The sequence below is a fragment of the Poecilia latipinna genome, unplaced genomic scaffold (assembly GCF_001443285.1).
Source record: "Poecilia latipinna isolate Pla-1442-1.1 unplaced genomic scaffold, P_latipinna-1.0 Scaffold196, whole genome shotgun sequence".
NCBI classification, from domain to species: Eukaryota; Metazoa; Chordata; class Actinopteri; order Cyprinodontiformes; family Poeciliidae; genus Poecilia; species Poecilia latipinna.
In genome coordinates this window covers 257,941-277,976 of record NW_015112812.1, presented here as the reverse complement: position 1 = coordinate 277,976, position 20,036 = coordinate 257,941, and the positions used below count along the sequence as shown (strand labels likewise).

Genomic DNA, 20,036 nt, shown 5'->3' with positions numbered 1-20,036 from the left:
CGGGCCTGCATGGAGCCGCAGAAAGCCTGTCATACGCAGACTGCTCATTTTTAATGATCCCAGCGGCTCCCTGCTGCTGCTGCTGCTGCTGCTGATGATGATGACGATCAGACCGGACTTAAACCGAACCTGCACCAAAATGCGCCAGAGTCCGGAGCGAAACGTGCTTATGATTAAAAAAGCCGACTACAATCTGATAACTAAATGAGGTTGATTAGTTCAATGAACGCCTGATTTCTGCGTTTTACGTAAGCTTTTTTTTTTTTTTTTTGCGTAATTTTGCGCCGGGTGCTAGTTGCCTTGTGGAACGGGATTATTTTGCCAAAGACATTTGAGCAGAGGTTCTCCCTCCTCTCTGCATCAGCCGTCCTCAGCAGCAGACGCGGAAGCTCGCTCAGACAGCTCCTCGCCTGCAGAAACGCCGTAAACAAACGCAGGGAGCTGGTTTCACGAAATCAGCGTCCCCTTCTGCTGCTGCACCCCGACGACTCAAGGCAAGTGTCCTCTCCTCTCCATCTTTATTTCTTTGTATACTTGTTATTTAGTCAACACGATGGTGCAGCGCAACGGCTTGCACGGCTCTTACATAAAATGAGCGGAGGGCAGTTTGGGAACATGACACGACGTGGTGCTGATATTTGCATGGTTTTTGCCTGTGTGCGTTTATTTGTACTTTTTTTTTTTTTTTTTTACTGTGTGCGGCAACGTGCAGCTGTGTCAGGGAGATCAAGAAATGGCGAGGTAGAGATGGAAAGATGGGCAGAGCACAGGGAATCAGTTTGTGTCTCCGGGAGTGTGAATACACATGGGTTAGCGTGAGTACCGTGTTGTGTGTCTGTTTTAAAGACAGGCACGTACAGCTGCACAGGAAAGTTGTGCTGATGGAGAGGTGAAAGCTGAAAGGGAAATGACACTAACCTCTACACTGGGGGTTCATTTTCATCAGGAGTCCACTAAACACATCCTTTACAGAAATTAAATATTGATTATTTTTTTTCAGAAATAGTTTGAATTAATGCATTTCCTTTTTCTTTTCTTTTTTTTCTTAGTCCTTTTCATAGAGGATGGTTAAAGCTGAAGTGTCCGCCAGAGCCGGCACAAGATTGTACAGGGCCTTGCGCAGATTTTAATGATGGGGGCTTCTACTTCTTAGCCCCTCCAGCCACTGCCCACAGTTTTAAGGTGGGTCCTCTTCGTAGTCAAAGGTCGTGTTTCCAGTTATCAGTAAAAAAGGAAAAAAAGAGGGACCCTAAAGTTACTCCGACAAGTAAAGTTTTGCATCCAGTGTGGAGGGTTTACCCCAGAAACTTTCTAAGCCAGATCCACCAGCAGCCTAATGTTTTTATGTAAAAAAAAAAACAAAACATCAAAAGTTGAGAGGAAACATGAAAATATGACGAGGTAATTATGTGTTATTGGAAGACATTGTTGACAATACACTAACTAGAGTCTTAAAAAGGCAAACACACACAAAATACAATTTGAATAAATGTAATTTATTAAGTAAATTAAAAAAAAGCTATGTAATGCTGGTCACATCTGAAACAAAGAAATTAAAAGAAATGCTACTTAAAATGGACAATGAAAAATAAGCATTTTTATATTGTTAACTAAATATTGCAGGGTACACAATTTAGGTGTTTATAGCATTAAGTTTTTGTGCGTTTTCTAAATTCTACCTTTTTGTTTAAAGGTTGTACCTTTCTATTTTGAGGTGCCTTTGCAGAAGGGTTTTGCTTGTCCCAAAACTGATGCGATCCTTCTGTATGATTAGTCTGCAGCACATAAAGAAGTGGTTGATGTTGCAGGTGTTAACTATTTATTTACACTTTTAATGATCAGTATTTCATTAAACAACTGGCTCACTGTTAAAATATACATATATATATATAAATCAAGCAACATGTTGGGAAATAAATATAATACCATCCTGTTTTTTGCTAATAGCAGTTCACACCAAATCAAACAGCAAGTCTCAACCTTTTACGACTTGCAACTAGAACGCTCTCGGCTCGGCTGCGATGTCATTCCGACCTTTGACTTCCAGCGCTAATCGAATGCAGCTTCAGCACGGATTCGGTTGAGTCAGGAAGGAGGGGCCAAGTTTACCTGACAGTTATTGGCAAAATTTGCAAATATATGTCAAAATGGAGCCCTGCGACAGACTGGCGACCTGTCCAGGATGTACCCCGCCTCTCGCCCGGAACGTTAGCTGGAGATAGGCACCAGCAACCCCTCCCGACCCCACTGAGGGACAAGGGTGTTCAGAAAATGGATGGATGGATGGATGTCAAAATGGATTTCACAGCAGTTCCAGTGTGAATGAAACGTGACTCTAGCTCAGACACAAGCAGCAGAAAAAAAATCTGTTGGTAATAAATTGGGAGTCTTCACTTAGTGCGGTTATCAAACTTCTGTGCCTTGTTAAAGTGTTCACCCCCTTTCAAACCTTTTCATACCTTTGCTCTTAAAAACACACACTTTAATGTGTTTTATTAGCATCTTATGATGTACCTAGGATGGACTTATTGTGATAAACAATAATATTGTTGAGATTTATGTCCTACGTGAGAGCTCAAGTGTTCTCGAGGCCTCCTGAAGATTTTGGAGTCTTAGTTCGGTTTACCTCTGGCTGACAGTTTTATCCTCCATTTAAACAAAAGACATTAAATTCAGAGATTTTGTATTATATTCATATGATTAGAGTATTTTTCAGAAACTGCATATTTCATGTTTTGTTTTAAAAATCTATCTAATAACATGTTTGTCTTATGTTTCAGCTTTTATTCACCAATGTGCTTGGGACTCCTACATCCTAGAGCGTTTTCCTGAAAATGGGATCATAATCAACCTCTGGAGGATTGAGAACAACTGCTAGCATGTTGCGATCTTCCTCCAGAGCAGGAGGTGAAACTTTACCCCTCTGTAAGTTTCAGAGTAAGTTGCAGAGATGGGGTCTGGTTCTCACCCTCTGCGCCGCCGTCCTCTGGCTTCCTGAGGCAGCGGGGTTGACGCTGAACTGCCATACGACGTGCATCTGCGCCTCAAACATCGTCAGCTGCTCCAAGATGGACCTGAGTGCCGTCCCCACCGGTCTGCCTCTCTACACCACTGTACTGGATCTCAGCTACAACGCCATAGATCGGCTCAAATCTGACTGGACTACAGTCAAGCTTCCGAATCTCCAGAACTTCTTGCTCAGCCACAACAATCTCAATTTCCTTTCCTCTGAAGCTTTTTTAAATGTGAAGCAACTGCTCTACTTGGACCTGTCCTCCAACAAACTGCAGCTGCTGGATGAGTTGGTTTTCGAGCCTCTGGTCCACTTGGAGGTCCTCTTGCTCTACAACAACCAAATTTCACAGATTGACAGGTCAGCCTTTGTCACCATGGTCAACCTTCAGAAGCTGTATCTCAGCCAGAACCAAATTTCCCGCTTCCCAGCGGAGCTGATCAAAGAAAGGTATCGCCTGGAAAATCTGACCCTCCTGGACGTTTCATCCAACAGGATCAAAAAGGTTCCCATAGATGACCTTAATACGCTGCCTGCCTGGATTAAAAATGGCCTCTACTTCCACAACAACCCTCTGCAGTGTACCTGTAGTCTCTACACACTCCTGGCCCACTGGTTCATTCGTAAGCTGAACTGTGTTGTGGACTTCAGGGACGAGTTCACGTGCGTCCTGCCTAACTCGCAGAAAACCCAGATTTTCGATCTTAGTGGCGAAAGCATGAACTGCAGCACGTTCAAGGAGGAGGGCGAAGAGGCTTTCCTGGAGCAAACGCTGATCCTCAGCTGTGACACCAAACACCGTGACATGATGAAGACTTGGGCGTTGCCCGGGAACGTTTTGGTGACGTCGGGAGACAACCAGACTGCAAAGGTCCTGCCAAACGGGAATCTGCAGATAAGTCCGGTGAGGTACGATGACTCCGGGACCTACACGTGCTTCGCTATGAGCGAGAGTTTCAATGAGACTATTTACGTTGTGCTGAAGGTTCACAACTTCACCATGCATGGGGCTGGGGAGACTTTGAACACAGCTTACACTACCTTGGTGGGCTGCCTGGCCAGTGTGGTGCTGGTGCTCATGTACCTCTACTTGACGCCGTGCCGCTGTTTCTGCTGTCCCAGCAAGGGGAAGACCCAGGGCGAGGACAGCATCCACTCCTCGATGCTCAGCGTCACTCCCACCCACGAGGACCCGGCGATGAAGGCCGAGCTGAACAGGCACGTTGCGTTCATCGACTCCAAAGACTTGCAGGGCCAGAACGGCAAGCTGAATCCCAACGGGGATGAGGACAATGACGACCTGGATGGAGAGGCCGGCTCTCTCATGAAGGGGAAGAGGAAGAAATCGGTAGCAGAGTCCATTAGCTCCGTCTTCTCAGACACTCCCATGGTGGTTTGAGTCGACAGTGACGCTGATGGGCACATTAAGAGCCATGATTTATTGAATTTAAACTCCTACTGTGACCTTGTGCGGAAAAAGGCTTGAGGGATGGATAGCAAACTTATTATTGCATCTGAAAGGGAGCTCAAAGCGAATTGTCTTGTTGTCAAAGAGGACAATAAGCCAGACTTTTCCAGCGTTTCAACCTGTAGCAATTACTATTCATACTGTGAAAGGAAAGGATGCATATAAGTGGACCGAGGCGCCTATTAGAGAAGAAATGTGGTTGTTGGCAGCACTCAGGAAGCGAAGTACTCCAACCGATTGAGAATTGTGAAAAATTGCAGATTTCAAAAACAACATTTTGGTATAAATCAAAACTGTGGTTTCCTCCTAATTATATTTCTAATGAAGAATTTGGATAGGCTGCATCATATCAAACAAAGACAGACACTGACGTGACCAGGCTCTGAGTAGAAGTATATAACTCGACATTCACCTCGAGTTATATATAAATATATAACGACACGGCATGCCATAAAACCTATTACATTAAATCATATCAGATCCTAAAGCTTGAGATATGTAATCAGATTTCTCAGAAATAAGTTTTTACCCTATTTTTTATCTGATCCTTAGCAGTGATAGATTGATCCTGCTTTATAGTCTAAGTCATGAAGCCATATTTGGCAGCTATTTACCACTTACACATGATAAGAGAAAATTTCCTAATTGCATGGTAGACCATTTTTGAGCAACCATATGCTGAAATACTTGTGCATTCAGCGTCTCCCTTATTGTTTCTTCACATCTGCAGTGAAAACCAGACAATATTTTGACCGCCTCTCACAGGTAATCGCACGTAGTCGCCTGCAGAAGCACACAAGGTGCAGAAAGGTATTTTGTTCTGACAGATTATTAACATGTTGTCTCAATTCTGTAAACACATAGGTACAAAACTCCTTACAAGGACGCAGACTGCTCTGGTTGTCGTCCGCTGAGGTGCCACATGCTGTTAAATTTTCTTCTTGGCAAAGCAACAGCCTTGGCCGTGCTAATCCAGAGCTTAAAGCTCAGATGCTCAGATGCTTAGCTTATGCTGCATTATGTTATTTTTTTTCTTAAAAAAAGAGGTGAACCTTACCGGAAAGCTGAAAGTCTATACTTTTTAAAAATTGTTTGAGTAGACAAGCCTGTGTTCAGATGTGATAAATGAGATGTAGTTTGAAAAATGAGGTAGGATTCAATCAATAGTTCCCAGTGTCACACCTGAAATGTAGCCTTTTCATCTCCTTTTCTTTCTAGAATGTGATGTTTGTTGTGTCAGCAGTAAAGCATTCACTTTACGGAAACCTTAATGGTTTCCATCTTAAAAATAAGCTTATGAATAATGGAGATGCAGCTGTACATTACTGGCAGGAAAAGCTACAGTTAGCCCCAGCTGCCACAAAAACAAAATTAACAGGGTTTCTTTTGAAACGGATTGTGCAAGATTGTCAAAGTGTTGTTCTGCTAAAAGGTAATAAGCTGTTAATAACTAAGGATCTGAAAGTCAGAATAAGTCCAGACTAGTTGGCACCGCAGGCAAAGCTAACAGCAAGTCCGAAAGTGGTAAACATGTCTACCATTTTAAAACGACTTAAAAGTCGAAATGGTCCGAGCCGTTTATGGAAACGTTTTTTTTTTTTTTTTTTTTTTTTTAGATTTAAGCCGTATTTAGGTTTGCATTTTGGCGTTCTTTAAAGGAGCATCCACCTGCAGGTTCTGTTTTAGGCTCCTACGTTCTCAGACTTACGGCTTTGTCCTATTAAAGTTAATAAATCTCTGATGTCTAGACCTGACCCTAATCTTGACCCCTTCATTAAACAGATGCTGACTTGGTTCTCCATGTAAAAGTACATAAATGTATGTTTTATTAGGTTCTTTTTTCAAACAGAACAATAGTTATTCAATACCTCATAGGTCTATTCCTATGTAGATTTTTACTTGCTTCTCTGCCAATGACAGGACAATTCAAGTAAGAGGATGTTTTAAAAGTTTATTAGATGGGGTTGAATAAACCGTTATGACATCTTTAAACGTTGTTTTAAGACTGTGGAAGTTTGTTTTGGTCCTGGCTCCTCTGTGTCATGCTGTTAGGATTTACTGTCCGGTGCCAACTCATCTGGATTTATACAAAATTAAAACGATAAGAGTCTTACCTGCAGCAGGATGTTTTCTGAGTAAATGCTGAGTAGAAATGGTCGGGCAGTGTAAAAATCAAGAAAAATCATTACTGATGCACCACTATTTTTTTTTAATGCCAAAACTTTTTCTTGACTGGAAACTTTCTACATGTTACGTTCTCCTCAATTTGTTTTGTAAAAAAACTGCCTAGTTCAAACAAGTTGTTGGATTTTTAAAATACTTCTTATTAAGGCCTATGAGATTCTCAGGATTGGAGTTTCTGTTAAATCTGCTTTGATCAACTCCCCTTTCGGGGTAGCCATTAACTGGATTCATGCTGAAGCCCATACGAACCTGGATACTTTGCAAAATAGAGATTTTTTTTTTTTTTTTACAGCATTTTTCTGGTAACAGAGATTTTAAAAGTTGTTTTCCAAAATGGTTTATACGTTTCGTTTAGAATCGATTGACATTCATATCACTCTGTCCTGACCCTTCAGGTGAGGAAGCTGATGATGAAGAGGGATGAGGAAACCATGTTGTTAAGGGAGACTCTTAAGCCCAGCATTGCTTTTGCTCCTTCTTTTGAATTCAGAGGTAGTTAAAATTAACACCTCCTGCCAGAGCATCAATATTGCTCTGTCTTAGAATAAAATGCAGCAGACTGTGTTTTTTTTTTCCTTCAAATTTGTCCTGCAGAGATTTATCTCCTGGAGACACAATAACTGCTTAAATCTCTTCAGATATTCTGAAAAACCCCTTTAAATACCCTTAGAATATTATTTAAACATTGAACGCCTTGGTTCATCCAGAAGGAGCAGTTTCATTAAACTGAACTGGGTTCATGTCGCAGCACAACAAGGCCAGATGGGCGTAAATCCTAATTTTATCTTTTGATTGGAAGAAGTTAGAGTCTGCCTTTCTCTCCTTGAACCAGCAGGGATCGATCGCGTTGTCGTGAGTCACCGCGACACAAAAAGAGGCATTTTCTTTGCCTTCATGTATACCGACAGCCTTCAGTTCAGCCCAGATGTGTTTGCTTTGTTTGCGTCTTTCCCGGTCATTATAAAGCTGCCCTTTCTTAGGCTGGAAAGCAATCACTCAGCAATGAATGCGATGCCCTTTAAGAAGTCTGCAATTTGCCTGGAGCTTTCATCAAGCGTTTTCGCTCCCAACTGAGTCATATGGTCGGAAAGTGCAACACAATACCAAATTTCCTTTATTTCCGAGTTGCTATTCAAAACAAAACAAAAAAAATATCTAAAACGATTATAAATACATAAAATTGTATCTTCGAAACTTAAAAAAAAAAAACTAAAAAAATCAATTTACACATTTCTGGTGCAATGTTTTCTTACGCAGAATTGGTGGAATATTCACAGTTGCCGCATGCACAGCAGCATCTCCTGAGTGGGTGAGAAAAGGAAGTCACACTTGTCAGAGAGGTGGTGTGCGCGAATCATATCACTCTGTCACACGCTGAAACACCAGGTGGAGAAACAGACAGCAGCAGAAAATACCAAGCCACTCTTAAAAAAAGCTGCATACATAACCCTCACAGACGGATAGCATTTGTCCTAGAGAGAGATCCATTTGAAGGGTTTTACTTGTTTTTTTTTGTTGTTTTTTTTGTCCTTTTGCAGCTGAAATGTGTGCTTTTTATCCATCATGGTGCTGTCACTTAAGACGGCGTGAGAAGCTGAGATCACAAACAGATATTGTGGCTTTTGAGTAGCTCGGCACATTAATCAACCGTCATCAGGAAGGGTATAAATTTCCACTAGATCCACTCCGACGTTCGACCTCCACAGTTGGTATCGTAGATCTCTATAGCGTTTTGTTAAGTGCTTTTTGCAAAGGTCCTGACATAACGGGAAAATCTCGGCTGTTTTTCTCCAAAGCGAATCTGCCTTTGTGTATATCTATATAAACAATATAAATATCTATCTATATATATATATACATGTATGTGTTAAGACTCACAGTCTGCGTTTAGTATTGATTAGCTGTGTACTGTTCTGATGTACTGACTGTATTCTTGTATATTCCAATACTGTTCATTTTGCATTTTGTCTGCCTTTGTGCTAATGTTAGCTGTTCCAACATCCAAGTCTTATTATAAATGTTTATTTTTAAGCAGGGTAGGAATTATTTTTTATTGAAATGGCTGGGCAAACAGAAAACATGGTATCAAAACCTGCGTGTAGAGAGTGCCAGGTTTCTTTCTTTCTTTTCCTTTTTTTTTTAAATAACTTAAGGGATATAAATCCTAATCGGCAGTGACTAGACTGTATGTAGCCTCAATCAGTATTGGATTTTTTTTGTTCCTAAAGCCATAAGAAATTAAAAACACAGTGCTTTTACTATATTGTTATGTCATACGATGTAGGGAGCTGCTGGCAGGTGAGCAAGGGAAATGAGAAACGGAGGGATCTACTGAATTTCCGAAAAACAAGAGGGTATGAAAAGCTCATTAAATAGTTGATAAATAGATTTCCTCAGGACTGTGTAACGTCTCTAACTTGCTCACATTTACAGTATCTTTAAAGCAAAACAATCAAACCCACTCTTGCTACACCTTGCAGGCTCTTTGCCCTCAAGTTTAGATAAATCCAGCCAGATTAAAAAGGGAAGAGAACGCGTTCTTACTACCCTGCTGCACATAGTCATCTTTCATCCATAGCTATAAAGTAGCAATCAGCCATGAGTAGGTGAGGTAGAAGGCTTGTTGCTTTTATCTGAGGCCATAGCATACGAAGGGAGCTTTAAGCAGCACTGAAAGCACTGTGTTTATTGACCACAACTTTAAAAATGATAAGGTTGGTCACTGCCATAAAAAGTCAGAGGCCTCGTAGCTGAAGGATAATGGCTTTGCATGGTGTGCTTAAAAGCTTCTCTGGCTGCAGGATAGCTGCAGACTATAGGCATTAAAGAAGAGTAATACACAATAATTTGACATAATAAAAGATACAGTTTTACACCTTGTGGCGTCTTCATTTGTCTATAAATAATAAGGCAATTAAAATGTGATGCTGACTTTACTACAAAGTTCTGATCTGCTTTGTCTAATAGTGGGTTAAATCTGTGGATTAGGTGGTGCTACACTCATAGCACCATATATAAACCTTTTATCAAAATTTGTTCATTCATTTAATATGCAGTTAATTGGCTTTGATGCTTTCTCATAGATCATAACTCAGTCAAGGTGCTCTAAATTATTGATCACAAGATGTGTTTTACTGCCCTCTGGTGGTAAAACATGCATCGTACAACCATTAATGTTCACCTGCAACGATTTATAAAGGATTCTTTATAATCTAATACACGAGTGTGAATAAAGAAAGGAGAAGGGGATCAAACACACTGATGGTAGCGGCGACAGCAAGATTTCTAAGCTTCTCGATTGTTGAGGTCAACATTTGGATATTTAAACAAGGTAGTTTTACCATAAATCAGCCAAGAGGTGCTCTGAATTTCTGACAGTCGTCAAAACAAATGGAAAACTCATGAAGAGTCAATATCTGCTCCCAGAGAGCAACAGAAGATGAGAAGAAAAAGAAGGAGAAATCACACCTCGCATCACTCCAAACACAGTGGTGTGGGGTGTGAGGGTTTATCACACTGTACCGGCAAACATCATATAATTGGAGAAAATTCAGTGCGACAATCATAAGAATCAGACAATGTAACAGTGGTGGATGTTTTTTTTTTCCCAGCAGAATAATCGTCCTAAACGGATCTGAAGATTATAAATTGGTTCCAGAGAAATAAAGTTAAGCTGCATGGTAGTGGCCCAGTTTAACTGAATGCTTGGGGAAAGAAGTGAATATCGTGTCATAATGGACAGACATTGTTGTGTTGAAGACATTGAAGTGTCAGAAAGAGAAGGAGCTTTACAGAGGCCGATTTCAAAGCATTAAATTATTAATTTCTTTTATGTTTGACATATCCAGTATTTTCATAACAATTGAAGGGAGTATAGTTACTTTATTGGGCTATAAAATGGCACTACATACCTGGAAAATACATAATACCTCCTCTTTACGCAACAGAAAACCTGCCTCATCATTTGCAATAATTTATTTTTGTGACAGAACCTGAGGTTGTTTGGCATCATTTGACTTAATCAGAGGTTTGTTACTCACATCTAAATATACATATTGAAAGCTCTCTTAGTTCTCAAGCAATCACACTAAATGTTTTAAGCAGATAAAGCAAAGAAAAATTTTCCAAATAAGCAAAATTCAACTAAACTGTAAGGAAACAACGACGGAAGACATGGGGATGAAATGCGGATAGTTTTTTTTTTTTTTTTTTTTTTTAGAAATTTTCAAAAATTTTCTTGGCAAATTAATTTTTCTCATGACAAAGAGCAGATAGAGAGGCAAGACAGATACAGACATGAAGTGAATCAGGAATAACTTAAACACATCTCAACTGTTAAAGCAATTAATTGTATTAAACAATAGTACAAGCAAACACAAACCCTGCAAATACATTTGCTTGGACATTTTCCAAAAAGAAAAGGAGAAAGTATATCTTATGTAACGAGAATTTTTTTGTTTTTTATTTGAAACTGTAACAGTAAAATGTTCTTAACGGATTCAACAGAAGCACCGCATTCAGCGCCATATTCAGATGTTAGTCTAAACTAGAAGTGTTACCATTTCTGTAACGGCAATTACCGCAAAATGAAGAAAGAAAAAAAAAAAAACTATCTGACCTTTACATAATAATCTCACAGTGGCATTTATATAATTTAAACGTGGGCTTCATTTTAACTAAACACATTCAAGTACTTGAACTGAAACTGGAAGTCTGATTAATATTCTTATCAGCCCTGAGTTTTGTACAATATACAATTGTAGAAAATTTGCATTGAACAAAGATACTGTACAGCATTCTGTGAAAAAGGTGTGCAGCTGTTAAAGCAAGTTTTGTAGTTGTACCTGTGTTATATCTACAAACTCAAAAGTCTGCATGCTTTAGTATTACACGGGTCAGTCTGTATTAATATTTGGCTAAGCAATACAGTTTAGTACCTTTTGAGATGAATTGACAAAAATAAATTCCTGGTTAAGCAAAAAAAAAAAAAAAATACACACAAAATTAGAATCTTTTCTGCAAAAAATGCAGTCAGTTGCACATATCAGACCGTTTCTGAAACGAGGGAGCCGTGCAGTTACGCTCCACCTTCAAGATTGGCAGGCTGGTTCGTCTTGTGGAAAGGGGTTTCTTTGTATATAAACCAACAATTTCCTCCCCACAGGATGAGGTTAAGGAATCCAAATATCTGCAGAGGAGTTGGGACAGAAACTGAAAATTAGCCAAAAAGGAAGCATGATTTTCCTTCACCTCCCTTTTATAAATAATTTGTAATTATTCCAGAGAGGCAATACTTTGAAGAACTACTTTTCAATTTTCACTACAGCTACAAGTCTTTGAGAGAATTAATGTGTCTAACATCTTTGACAGTTTGGTCCATCCATCTTTGCAAAGCAGCTCAAGTTTAATCAGATTGATCTTCCTTTCCGTTGTGGCTACAAACTTCATGTTTAGTGAAGCTCCACTAAAGTCTCTAAAGATTTTTTTTCCAAAATTGCCTCGTATGTTGAACTAACCGTCTTCCCATTAACTCTGAGCAACTTCTTAGAACCTGCATAAGAAAAAAAATAAATAAAAATGAGGATGTGATGCTGCCACCACCATGTTTGACCATGAACTGCCAGCAACCTGTTTAACTCTGGCCTAAACTGATGGGAACATGTTCATCCACATGCTTGCCTTTTGCTTTACATAACATGCGGGAAGCTGCAAGCAGGACGTCTGGCTTTTTTCAGGAACATCTTTACCAGCCTCCCATTAAAGGGGCAGATTGGTTGAGTGCATAACTAATATTGCTCCTGTCAACAGATTCTCTCACCCGAGTGTTGACTCTCTGCAGTTCCTACTGCTTTGGTTACCTTGAATCTCTTGGCTACTTTTCTGACAAATGTTTACGCTGCCTGGTGTGTCAGTGCAGGATGGTAGTTTTGTGAAGCCGTTTCATTTTTTTTCAGAAAGAAAATCCTGACCCTCTGCGACACTCGGACCTTGAGATATAGCTTTATAAGCTAACCCTGATGATTTCTGAAGGAAGCTGGTTGCACTGAATTTTACTTATTGGTAGCAGAGTCTAAAAAAAAAATAAAAAGCCAAAAAATGCACATAACACTTTTCAGACCTTTTTAATTTTTGATTGAAAACCATGTTGTTGTTGTTTTTTGTATGTGTTGCTTTGTTTGAGCAAATCATGGAACAGTTCTGTCTACACACAAACCCGTTTCTTATGCAAAGAAATGCCGAGCTGTGTCATAACTCACCACAGAAGAATTTAATTTGCCCATAGAGGGCACAGCTCCTGGGGTGCATGTGTTTTCCTTGCAAACTTGGTCAAGTAAACGGAAAATGGTTTCAAAACTAGTGACTGTTTTGACGTCAGTCAAGCCTTTAGCCCAGGCGGAGGACGATACGAGCCACAGGAAAGCCAAGGATGCAGTCACCAGCAGATCCTAGAGAAACAGCAAACAAGGAAGTACAAAAACAGGTTTAATCTTGTGTTTAGTTTCAGGGCCCTACATAACCAAGCAGGTTAAATAAGACAGAATTTTTTATTTTTTTTTTTTACCCGATTTGACTGAACCAACCATAACACTACAGATCTGAGTAGCTGTTTATTCCTCACTGAATGTGTTTCATGTAGTTCAAAAGAAAATAAGATGAAAACAGCTGAACGAACGCAAGGGGTTCAGCTGTAAACCCCTGGATAAAGACCCTGGATTCACGCATGTCCCAATTTTTAAAGCATGACTGAATCTAAAAATGTCATTATTGCAAGTTTTTGTTTTGTATTAAACTCTGTAGATCTGACAACACCAACTGCTTTAAATCCTCTGCACCGAATTATCTACACAGATAAAAACAATCACATGTATCGACACGTTTGGGAAAGTGGATGTTCTCGTCATAAATTAGGAAATGAAAAACAAAACGAAAGGTAACTCCATTTTTATGTAAAATGTTTAAAAAAATATTGAAGAAAACATAATATACATTTGTTTTCCTTTTTTGTGAAAAATGGAAGTGATCCGTTTTGTTTTCTAGTCACGTTTTAAAATAAACATTTTTTTCATATTCCTAGACAGGAGTAGATTTGCATATTTTTAGTTTATTTTCTCGTAAGTTTATATATTTATACTTTGGTTTGCATGCCTCGACTGCTTGAAAATTGAAGTCATTTTCATTCTTTTTTCACTCAATGCTGGCCAACAAAGCCGATTCTGAGGAACCTAAGTTTTTGCAGACTTGGACTGTAGGAGGCGCCGTTTATTCCATACAACCCAAGCTTTTGTCACATGCTTTCTTTGTCAAAACAAAATAAATGCAGATGAACAAGAACATACACCAAAAATGCATTTTAAAGGACAAATATGAACAAAAAATTACTTGCTTGTCTCCGGCATTTGTCAACGGTGACATCGTGGGATATAAGAGAATATAAGAAACCGTCTTTGTTGGTGATGACGCTTTCATTGCTTTAGAACATGAAAAGATTGTTTTGTTTTTGTTTCAAACAAAAACCGAATTAAATCTTGTTTTTACTCACTTCTACATCTGCTTCTTTTCTCCCATCCAGACTTTACAATCCAGTTGAGAGTGTGTTTTTTAAGTTGTGTGTGTGTGTGTGTGTGTGTTTTTTTATGGCTATATACATTTACAAAATTTCCTAGAAATTAAACAAAATGGAAACAAGCACATCTTTAAAATCCTGAACAACAATCCAGAGAAGCTTCTCTAAGCTGATGTTGGCAGTAAGCAACAGATTCCTTCTGCTGTGGCCGAGACTCCTCACAGTCACCCGCCTCACTAGCTTATGACAACACAGCAACATTGCTCCTCCAGTGTTGCCCGTGGTGCTTCCTGATGGAAACGTTTGCACAACACCGATGTCCTTCATTTGCTTGTAAACCACACCCTTCACAGTCCTTCACTCACACAACTCTGCTGCACTTTCTCCGAGCACAAGTAAGATTCAGGACGAGGACGTAGTTGCAATTATTCCACGACATTTCCTGCTCGAGGTTCCTTTCGATCCAGATTTATCAAATCTGTTTAAACAAAGCAAGAAAAGAATACAAGAAATCCATGCAAACGTACCGTGATGGGACCCCGAGGGGATTGTCTGTACACGTGCTGATAGCCCAGGTAGAGGATCAGCGAGGCGGTGCAGTAGAGAAAAGCCAAAACCCCGATGCAGACGTAGAACTGTGCAGAGGACGAGTGATCTCCGGACAGGAAGTAGCTTTTGGGTGTCGTTACGTTGGAATCACAATCAGGAACTTTGTAGGGATGGTCCATCAACCTTTGCACACAAATAAGCATTTTTTTCTAAGAAACCACAGTTTTAAAAATAAGTTTTCATTGTGACACGGCTAATATCTTCAGTGCTGTTGCAGTGCTTTAAAACCCTTTCAAAAAAGACGCAAGAGAAAGCACTGGAACGACTCTCAGTCTCTGCAGAATGGAGTCCTACCCCTTCCCCACACACTGCTAATCAAACTGAGATGTTGGAAAATATTTCCACTCACAAAAAAATATACATATCATAATGTGGAAATAAAGTCCTCTCATGTCTTGGAAGCATCTCTTGATTTGGCCCCATTTTGAGCCGTGGAACACCTCATTTTATTTTTTTATTATAAAAAGTTTGACTGCCTGAGAAATATCCATGTGTCTGCTAGGGAGTCAGATGTGTAAAGACTTTCTCATCATATCCTCTAATGCTACAGCAAAATAAAGGCAGATGTGTAATAGTGCTGAAGGGTTGAGGTTCAGTGAGTTTACGGTCAGATCCTTCACCTGTGGCCTTCAGCTGTTCTGTACATGTCAAATATGACTTAAAAGAAATTTAACGCCTTTAAATTGGGCCTCTCTCTTTTTGAGAAAGTCCTGCTCCAACCTTCAGGAAACCACCACAACATTGCTTCTCTTTTAACCCTTTGCTGCTCAAAGTTTTGAGCAGCATTTCACTGAGAAGTAGCTCATATAATAAGCTCAGCAGACACGCAGATCCACCAGGTGTTTGCTAATTGCTGCTGGCTAGTCTGAAGGAGCTGAATGTGGGAGTCGCAGCGGAGGGCTGCGCTGTGAGGCAGAAATATGGAAACTGCAGCTCCGAGGAGGAGTCACGCTTTGCAAAGCTGAACGGTTGCCATGGCACATTACAGGATTTCTCAAACGTGCATGATATAATCGAAGCAACACTCCAGGTATGTTTCTTATGAGGAAATAACATCAGAACATGGTGTAAAGCTAAAAAAACATTGATTTTACATAACACTCCCCCTTTAAATCACTAAAAGCAGCTAAAGTAGGGTAAATGTGAGTAGCTCTTAAGTTTTAAGGATTTGTTCCTTTTTCTACAAACTCTTGGCAATACGACATCTGAGAGGTAAAGAATAGCTAATGTTTTTTTTTTATTACAGACTGTGCCTTTAAGGCAGCAGGTCTATTCATTGTTTTCTGATCTATTAAAAAAAACTCTGTTACATCTGTATATTTTTTTGCTTAAGATTTTAGTTTAGTTTTTTAGCTTGAGGTCATTCTAACAGGAGAAACTCAGACCAATCCCTGATTGGGTGAGCTAGGATTACCTGGACATACCTGAACGGGTAGTTGAATAACGCATCTACTTTCTCAGTTTTGCCTCCTTTGCATTTGATGTTGAAGCTGATGGATCCGCTGTAACCTCCAGTCGTAGCGAAGGCGAATATAGCAAAAACCTGTAACCACAGAGAGAGGACGCACAGTTGGAGAAAAGAAATGAGGAAGGGGCTGATGAAATGAAAAGTGCTGATCTAACGTTTATACACATGAGCGCATATACTTCCTCGTATTTGACATGAAAAATGTTGACAGGAAGTCTAGATAACATGGTTTTCAATGCAGTTCTCGCACTTTAAAATAAAAATAAAGTGAAAGGGTAAAAAAAAAAATCGTCAGGCAGTGGATGGGTGAAAGCTGCAAATGTTTATATTAGATACTGCAATTATTTCTCAACATGCTTCAAAACGACTGCCCACTTCCAAACTGCAGAGGTTTGGCCACGATTCAGTCCGACACAAACCACAAACTGTAACGCATTCCACATTAAAGCTCAAATAATAACTCCTCTGGGCGTGGGGAGGGTCACAAGACAAACTGCCTAATCAATTTGTGAGGTATTTCTGGCAAGCAGAGATGAGCTGCCCACGTAAACACACACACACACAGAACTGCACAGGCCATAAGGTGAAGAAATCCTGTAAAACTCACCCATTCTAGCAAACGGATGAACGCTAGAGGCTCCTTCAGGGGTCCAAAGTCGAGAGTGAATCCTGATGAGAGCACTTTCTAATAAACATAAACACAGAATATGTTAGAAAACATGAAGGAATCTGCTACCGAGGTGGGCTTATCGAGAAAAAAACAAAACTGAGAAGGAGATCTGCTGGTTGAAAAACAAAACTAATATCCTGGTCGCCTTTGAGTGTTGTGGCCCCTGAAGTTACCTGAGCTACGGAATCCATGTTCGCTCCGAGGGAAGAACAGACCAATTAAACTTATCCGCTTCTTTTTGGCCTTGCAGCTCCTTGCAGGCTCCTTGTGTGGCGTCAAACTTTTCAGTGAATTGCAGTGGCTGACACGTGACCATAGACGTTAAGGCGCTAAGAAAAGGGGACGGCAGGGGGCGCTGCTGGGAAAGCCAAGAAATAAGGGGATTTTTTTGTTGTTGTTTTCTTTTACACGTCATGTGCACTTGATTTTCCATCCTTATCCAAAACATACAGACTAGGGTTTCATTAGTTTTATTGAGAAGAATTTCTGAATTAAATCGGATTTAGAAAAAATGTCTTCTTCTCTAATGCAAAATCAGACTACAGATGAATGATTACATTTGTGGTAGTGGCTCCATCAGATTCTTGGAGAAACATGAGAGTTCTCAGTCCAGAAGATACTGGAAAGTACTCTCTAGCGCTCTGGTGACCATAGTCTGTGATGAATAGCCACTTCGCAGAGGGAAAAAGTTTTTCACACAACTGGTCAAAAGTTTAGGGACACCTCAGTTTTTCAAAGTCCCAGTGCACAAAGAAGTGAAATCAAACTACAAATAAGCGGCCGAGGTTAAAAAAATAAGCCACAGAATCAGTTCATAGGTCAACATTTATTCTAAACTTTAGTCTCATCAAAGATGACACCTTTTGAACACAGTTGTAGATGTTTTTCTACGTGAGAGATCAAAGAGTCTTCTGAGAGTTCTTCCTGTTTCTGTTGCAGAAACGTTCCATGAGTGTGTGGCTCAACACCCAGCTCAAAGAGATTAAGTCTGGAGGCTGATCTGGATACTCTGTGTTTCCAAGCTTACCACTTTTTTTTATGAGCTAGTTCTGGCACAGTTTGGACTAATGCTTTGGGTCATTATCTTGTTTTACAATGAAGCCCTGACCAACTAGGAACCATTCTTTCCCCTACTTAACAGCGTACATAGAGATCCTGCATGATGAACTGACTATTTAAAATTTTCATTCATCAGTCCATTTTACCGTCTTCCAGTTTTTAGAACTCCATCAGCAGTGTTTCATGGCCCAGTCAAGCCTGTTTTTCTCATTCTAACTTTGAAGCTCAAAAAGCTTTTCTTTTTCTTTTTTCTTTTTTCTTTTTGCAATTCATCTTGTCAAGGCTGAACCTGGAAATCTTCCTCTCACAGTTGAAAATTAGATTTTTTTTTTTTACTACGACCACAATTAATCACCTAATCTGTTAACTCTCAGAAACTGGTCTTCTGATTCAGTTGTGGCTTTGGGTCAGCCAGACCTCTTCCTGTCAGAGTTTGTCCTAGAGGACTTTTGATGGTTAACCCCTTACCTGACACCCCCAAAACGCCTCCATGTTAGGGCTCCATGAAAAAAACGGTGTTGTCATTATGATAGGTAAGAGATTAAGGAAACTCTACTCACTTTACTTTCTACATTTTTAAATGTCACAGTGGTCTCTCTCTCTCTCTCTCTCTCTCTCTCTCTCTCTCTCTCTCTCTCTCTCTCTCTCTCTCTCTCTCTCTTTCTCTCCCACTGTTACTTGCCTTTTTTTTTCCACATCTGGAAAGACAAGCAAAACTTTTTACTTCACTAAAGTATTCAAAACTCTGCAGGATCCAAGATTCTTACCACAAATCAGATTTCACTTTCTGCATCTGGCTGTCCTGTCCCACTTATGTGGGGGAAAAAAACCCCCGCCACCTGGTTAGACTGGTAATCAAAGCACCATGAATGAGGTCCAGAGTTTCTTTGTGGGGATGGGAGAAACGTAACAAAAGAATAACTGTCTCTCTCCGCAGCAGTCTGAAGCCATTCCTCTCGGCTAGGCACATGACATCCTGTTGTAAATGTGCCAAAAAGCACCTGAATGACTCACTGACCTCAATGCATCCACTGATGAGTAGCTGTGTTTAGCCTCTAGCCAGAAAAAAATGAAGAAAATATTTGCACAAATGCATGAAACAGTTATAGTCAAAGTGTGGTTTCTGCATCATCTGTTGCTAATCTCACCTCAGACTGAGATCTTTTTTACTGTTGCAATAAATCGTGTAAATTCTTCTTAACAATGTACATACTTAAATTTAATATAAACTACTTAACGTAGCATGCAGTGCCTTTTTTCATCTTTACTAACATGATCTGGTTTAAAATGACTGTAAGTGGGGCTAATTGAAGCATTTCTTCAGTAAGAAATGCATGAACACACTTTCCCACTCAGCTCCACAAGACTAGTGGCAGCAGCAAAGAGAAAACATCGGGTGGGACTGCAGGTCTGCTGACCTTATCATACAAACTACTTCTTAGTCCAGCACTTCTAAGAACAGTTGTTCTTATTAGGGAAATTGTTGTGATGACTGAGTGTCAGAAAGGGCAGGAGCTTCTTAAAGACACAGAGACCAATTCCAAGGTTTCACATTACAAAGTCAAATTTCTTTTAAGTCATGTTTGATGTATAAAGCATTTTATAACAACCAAAGGTAACATAGTTACCTGATTGTTCTAAAAAATGGAAAATACATAATGCCGCCCCATTATAAGTGAGTAATATGCATCCATTTGATCAAGCACACATTTCTCATTAAAAAGATTTTTAAAAGATGTAATATTTTAATCTTAAATGTTGTGTTTTCATTTGCTGAAAAACATACAACATTGAAAACATCAGCCTCTGTGCAGTTAATCTACAAAATGTGTCTCACTTAGTAATTAAATTGTCAGACAAACAAAAATTCAATATTATAGTTCACTGGTATGAAACTGCATACCTGACCTGGTCAGTGAGGCCATTTCTAGAAATTTCAGTAACTACAAAACAAATAGGTTGGGTGTGATGGGCAGTTTGTTTTTCCACAAGATTTCACAA

At 39.7% G+C, this 20,036-nt stretch overlaps 2 protein-coding genes across 3 annotated transcripts; one reads left to right on the top strand and one right to left on the bottom strand.

Moving 5' to 3' along the window:
• The first annotated feature begins 512 nt into the window (after positions 1-512).
• amigo1 (adhesion molecule with Ig-like domain 1) lies at positions 513-9,538 on the top strand. Of its 2 annotated transcripts, XM_015030948.1 has the most exons (3): positions 513-815; positions 1,050-1,182; positions 2,781-9,538. In XM_015030948.1, the coding sequence occupies exon 3, from the start codon at positions 2,880-2,882 to the stop codon at positions 4,410-4,412; it is 1,533 nt and encodes a 510-aa protein (XP_014886434.1). In that variant the 5' UTR covers positions 513-815; positions 1,050-1,182; positions 2,781-2,879; the 3' UTR covers positions 4,413-9,538. The 2 variants fall into 2 exon arrangements, with proteins under 2 accessions (XP_014886434.1, XP_014886435.1); XM_015030949.1 differs by lacking the exon at positions 1,050-1,182.
• A 1,455-nt stretch (positions 9,539-10,993) lies between these two features.
• Positions 10,994-17,318, bottom strand: sypl2b (synaptophysin-like 2b). The gene is made up of 6 exons (XM_015030950.1): positions 17,150-17,318; positions 16,914-16,991; positions 16,263-16,381; positions 14,757-14,961; positions 12,923-13,111; positions 10,994-11,853 (listed from the first exon to the last, which is right to left on the bottom strand). Exons 1-6 carry the CDS (start codon positions 17,165-17,167, stop codon positions 11,743-11,745), a joined length of 720 nt encoding a protein of 239 aa, XP_014886436.1. The 5' UTR covers positions 17,168-17,318; the 3' UTR covers positions 10,994-11,742.
• Between the last annotated feature and the right edge of the window lie 2,718 nt (positions 17,319-20,036).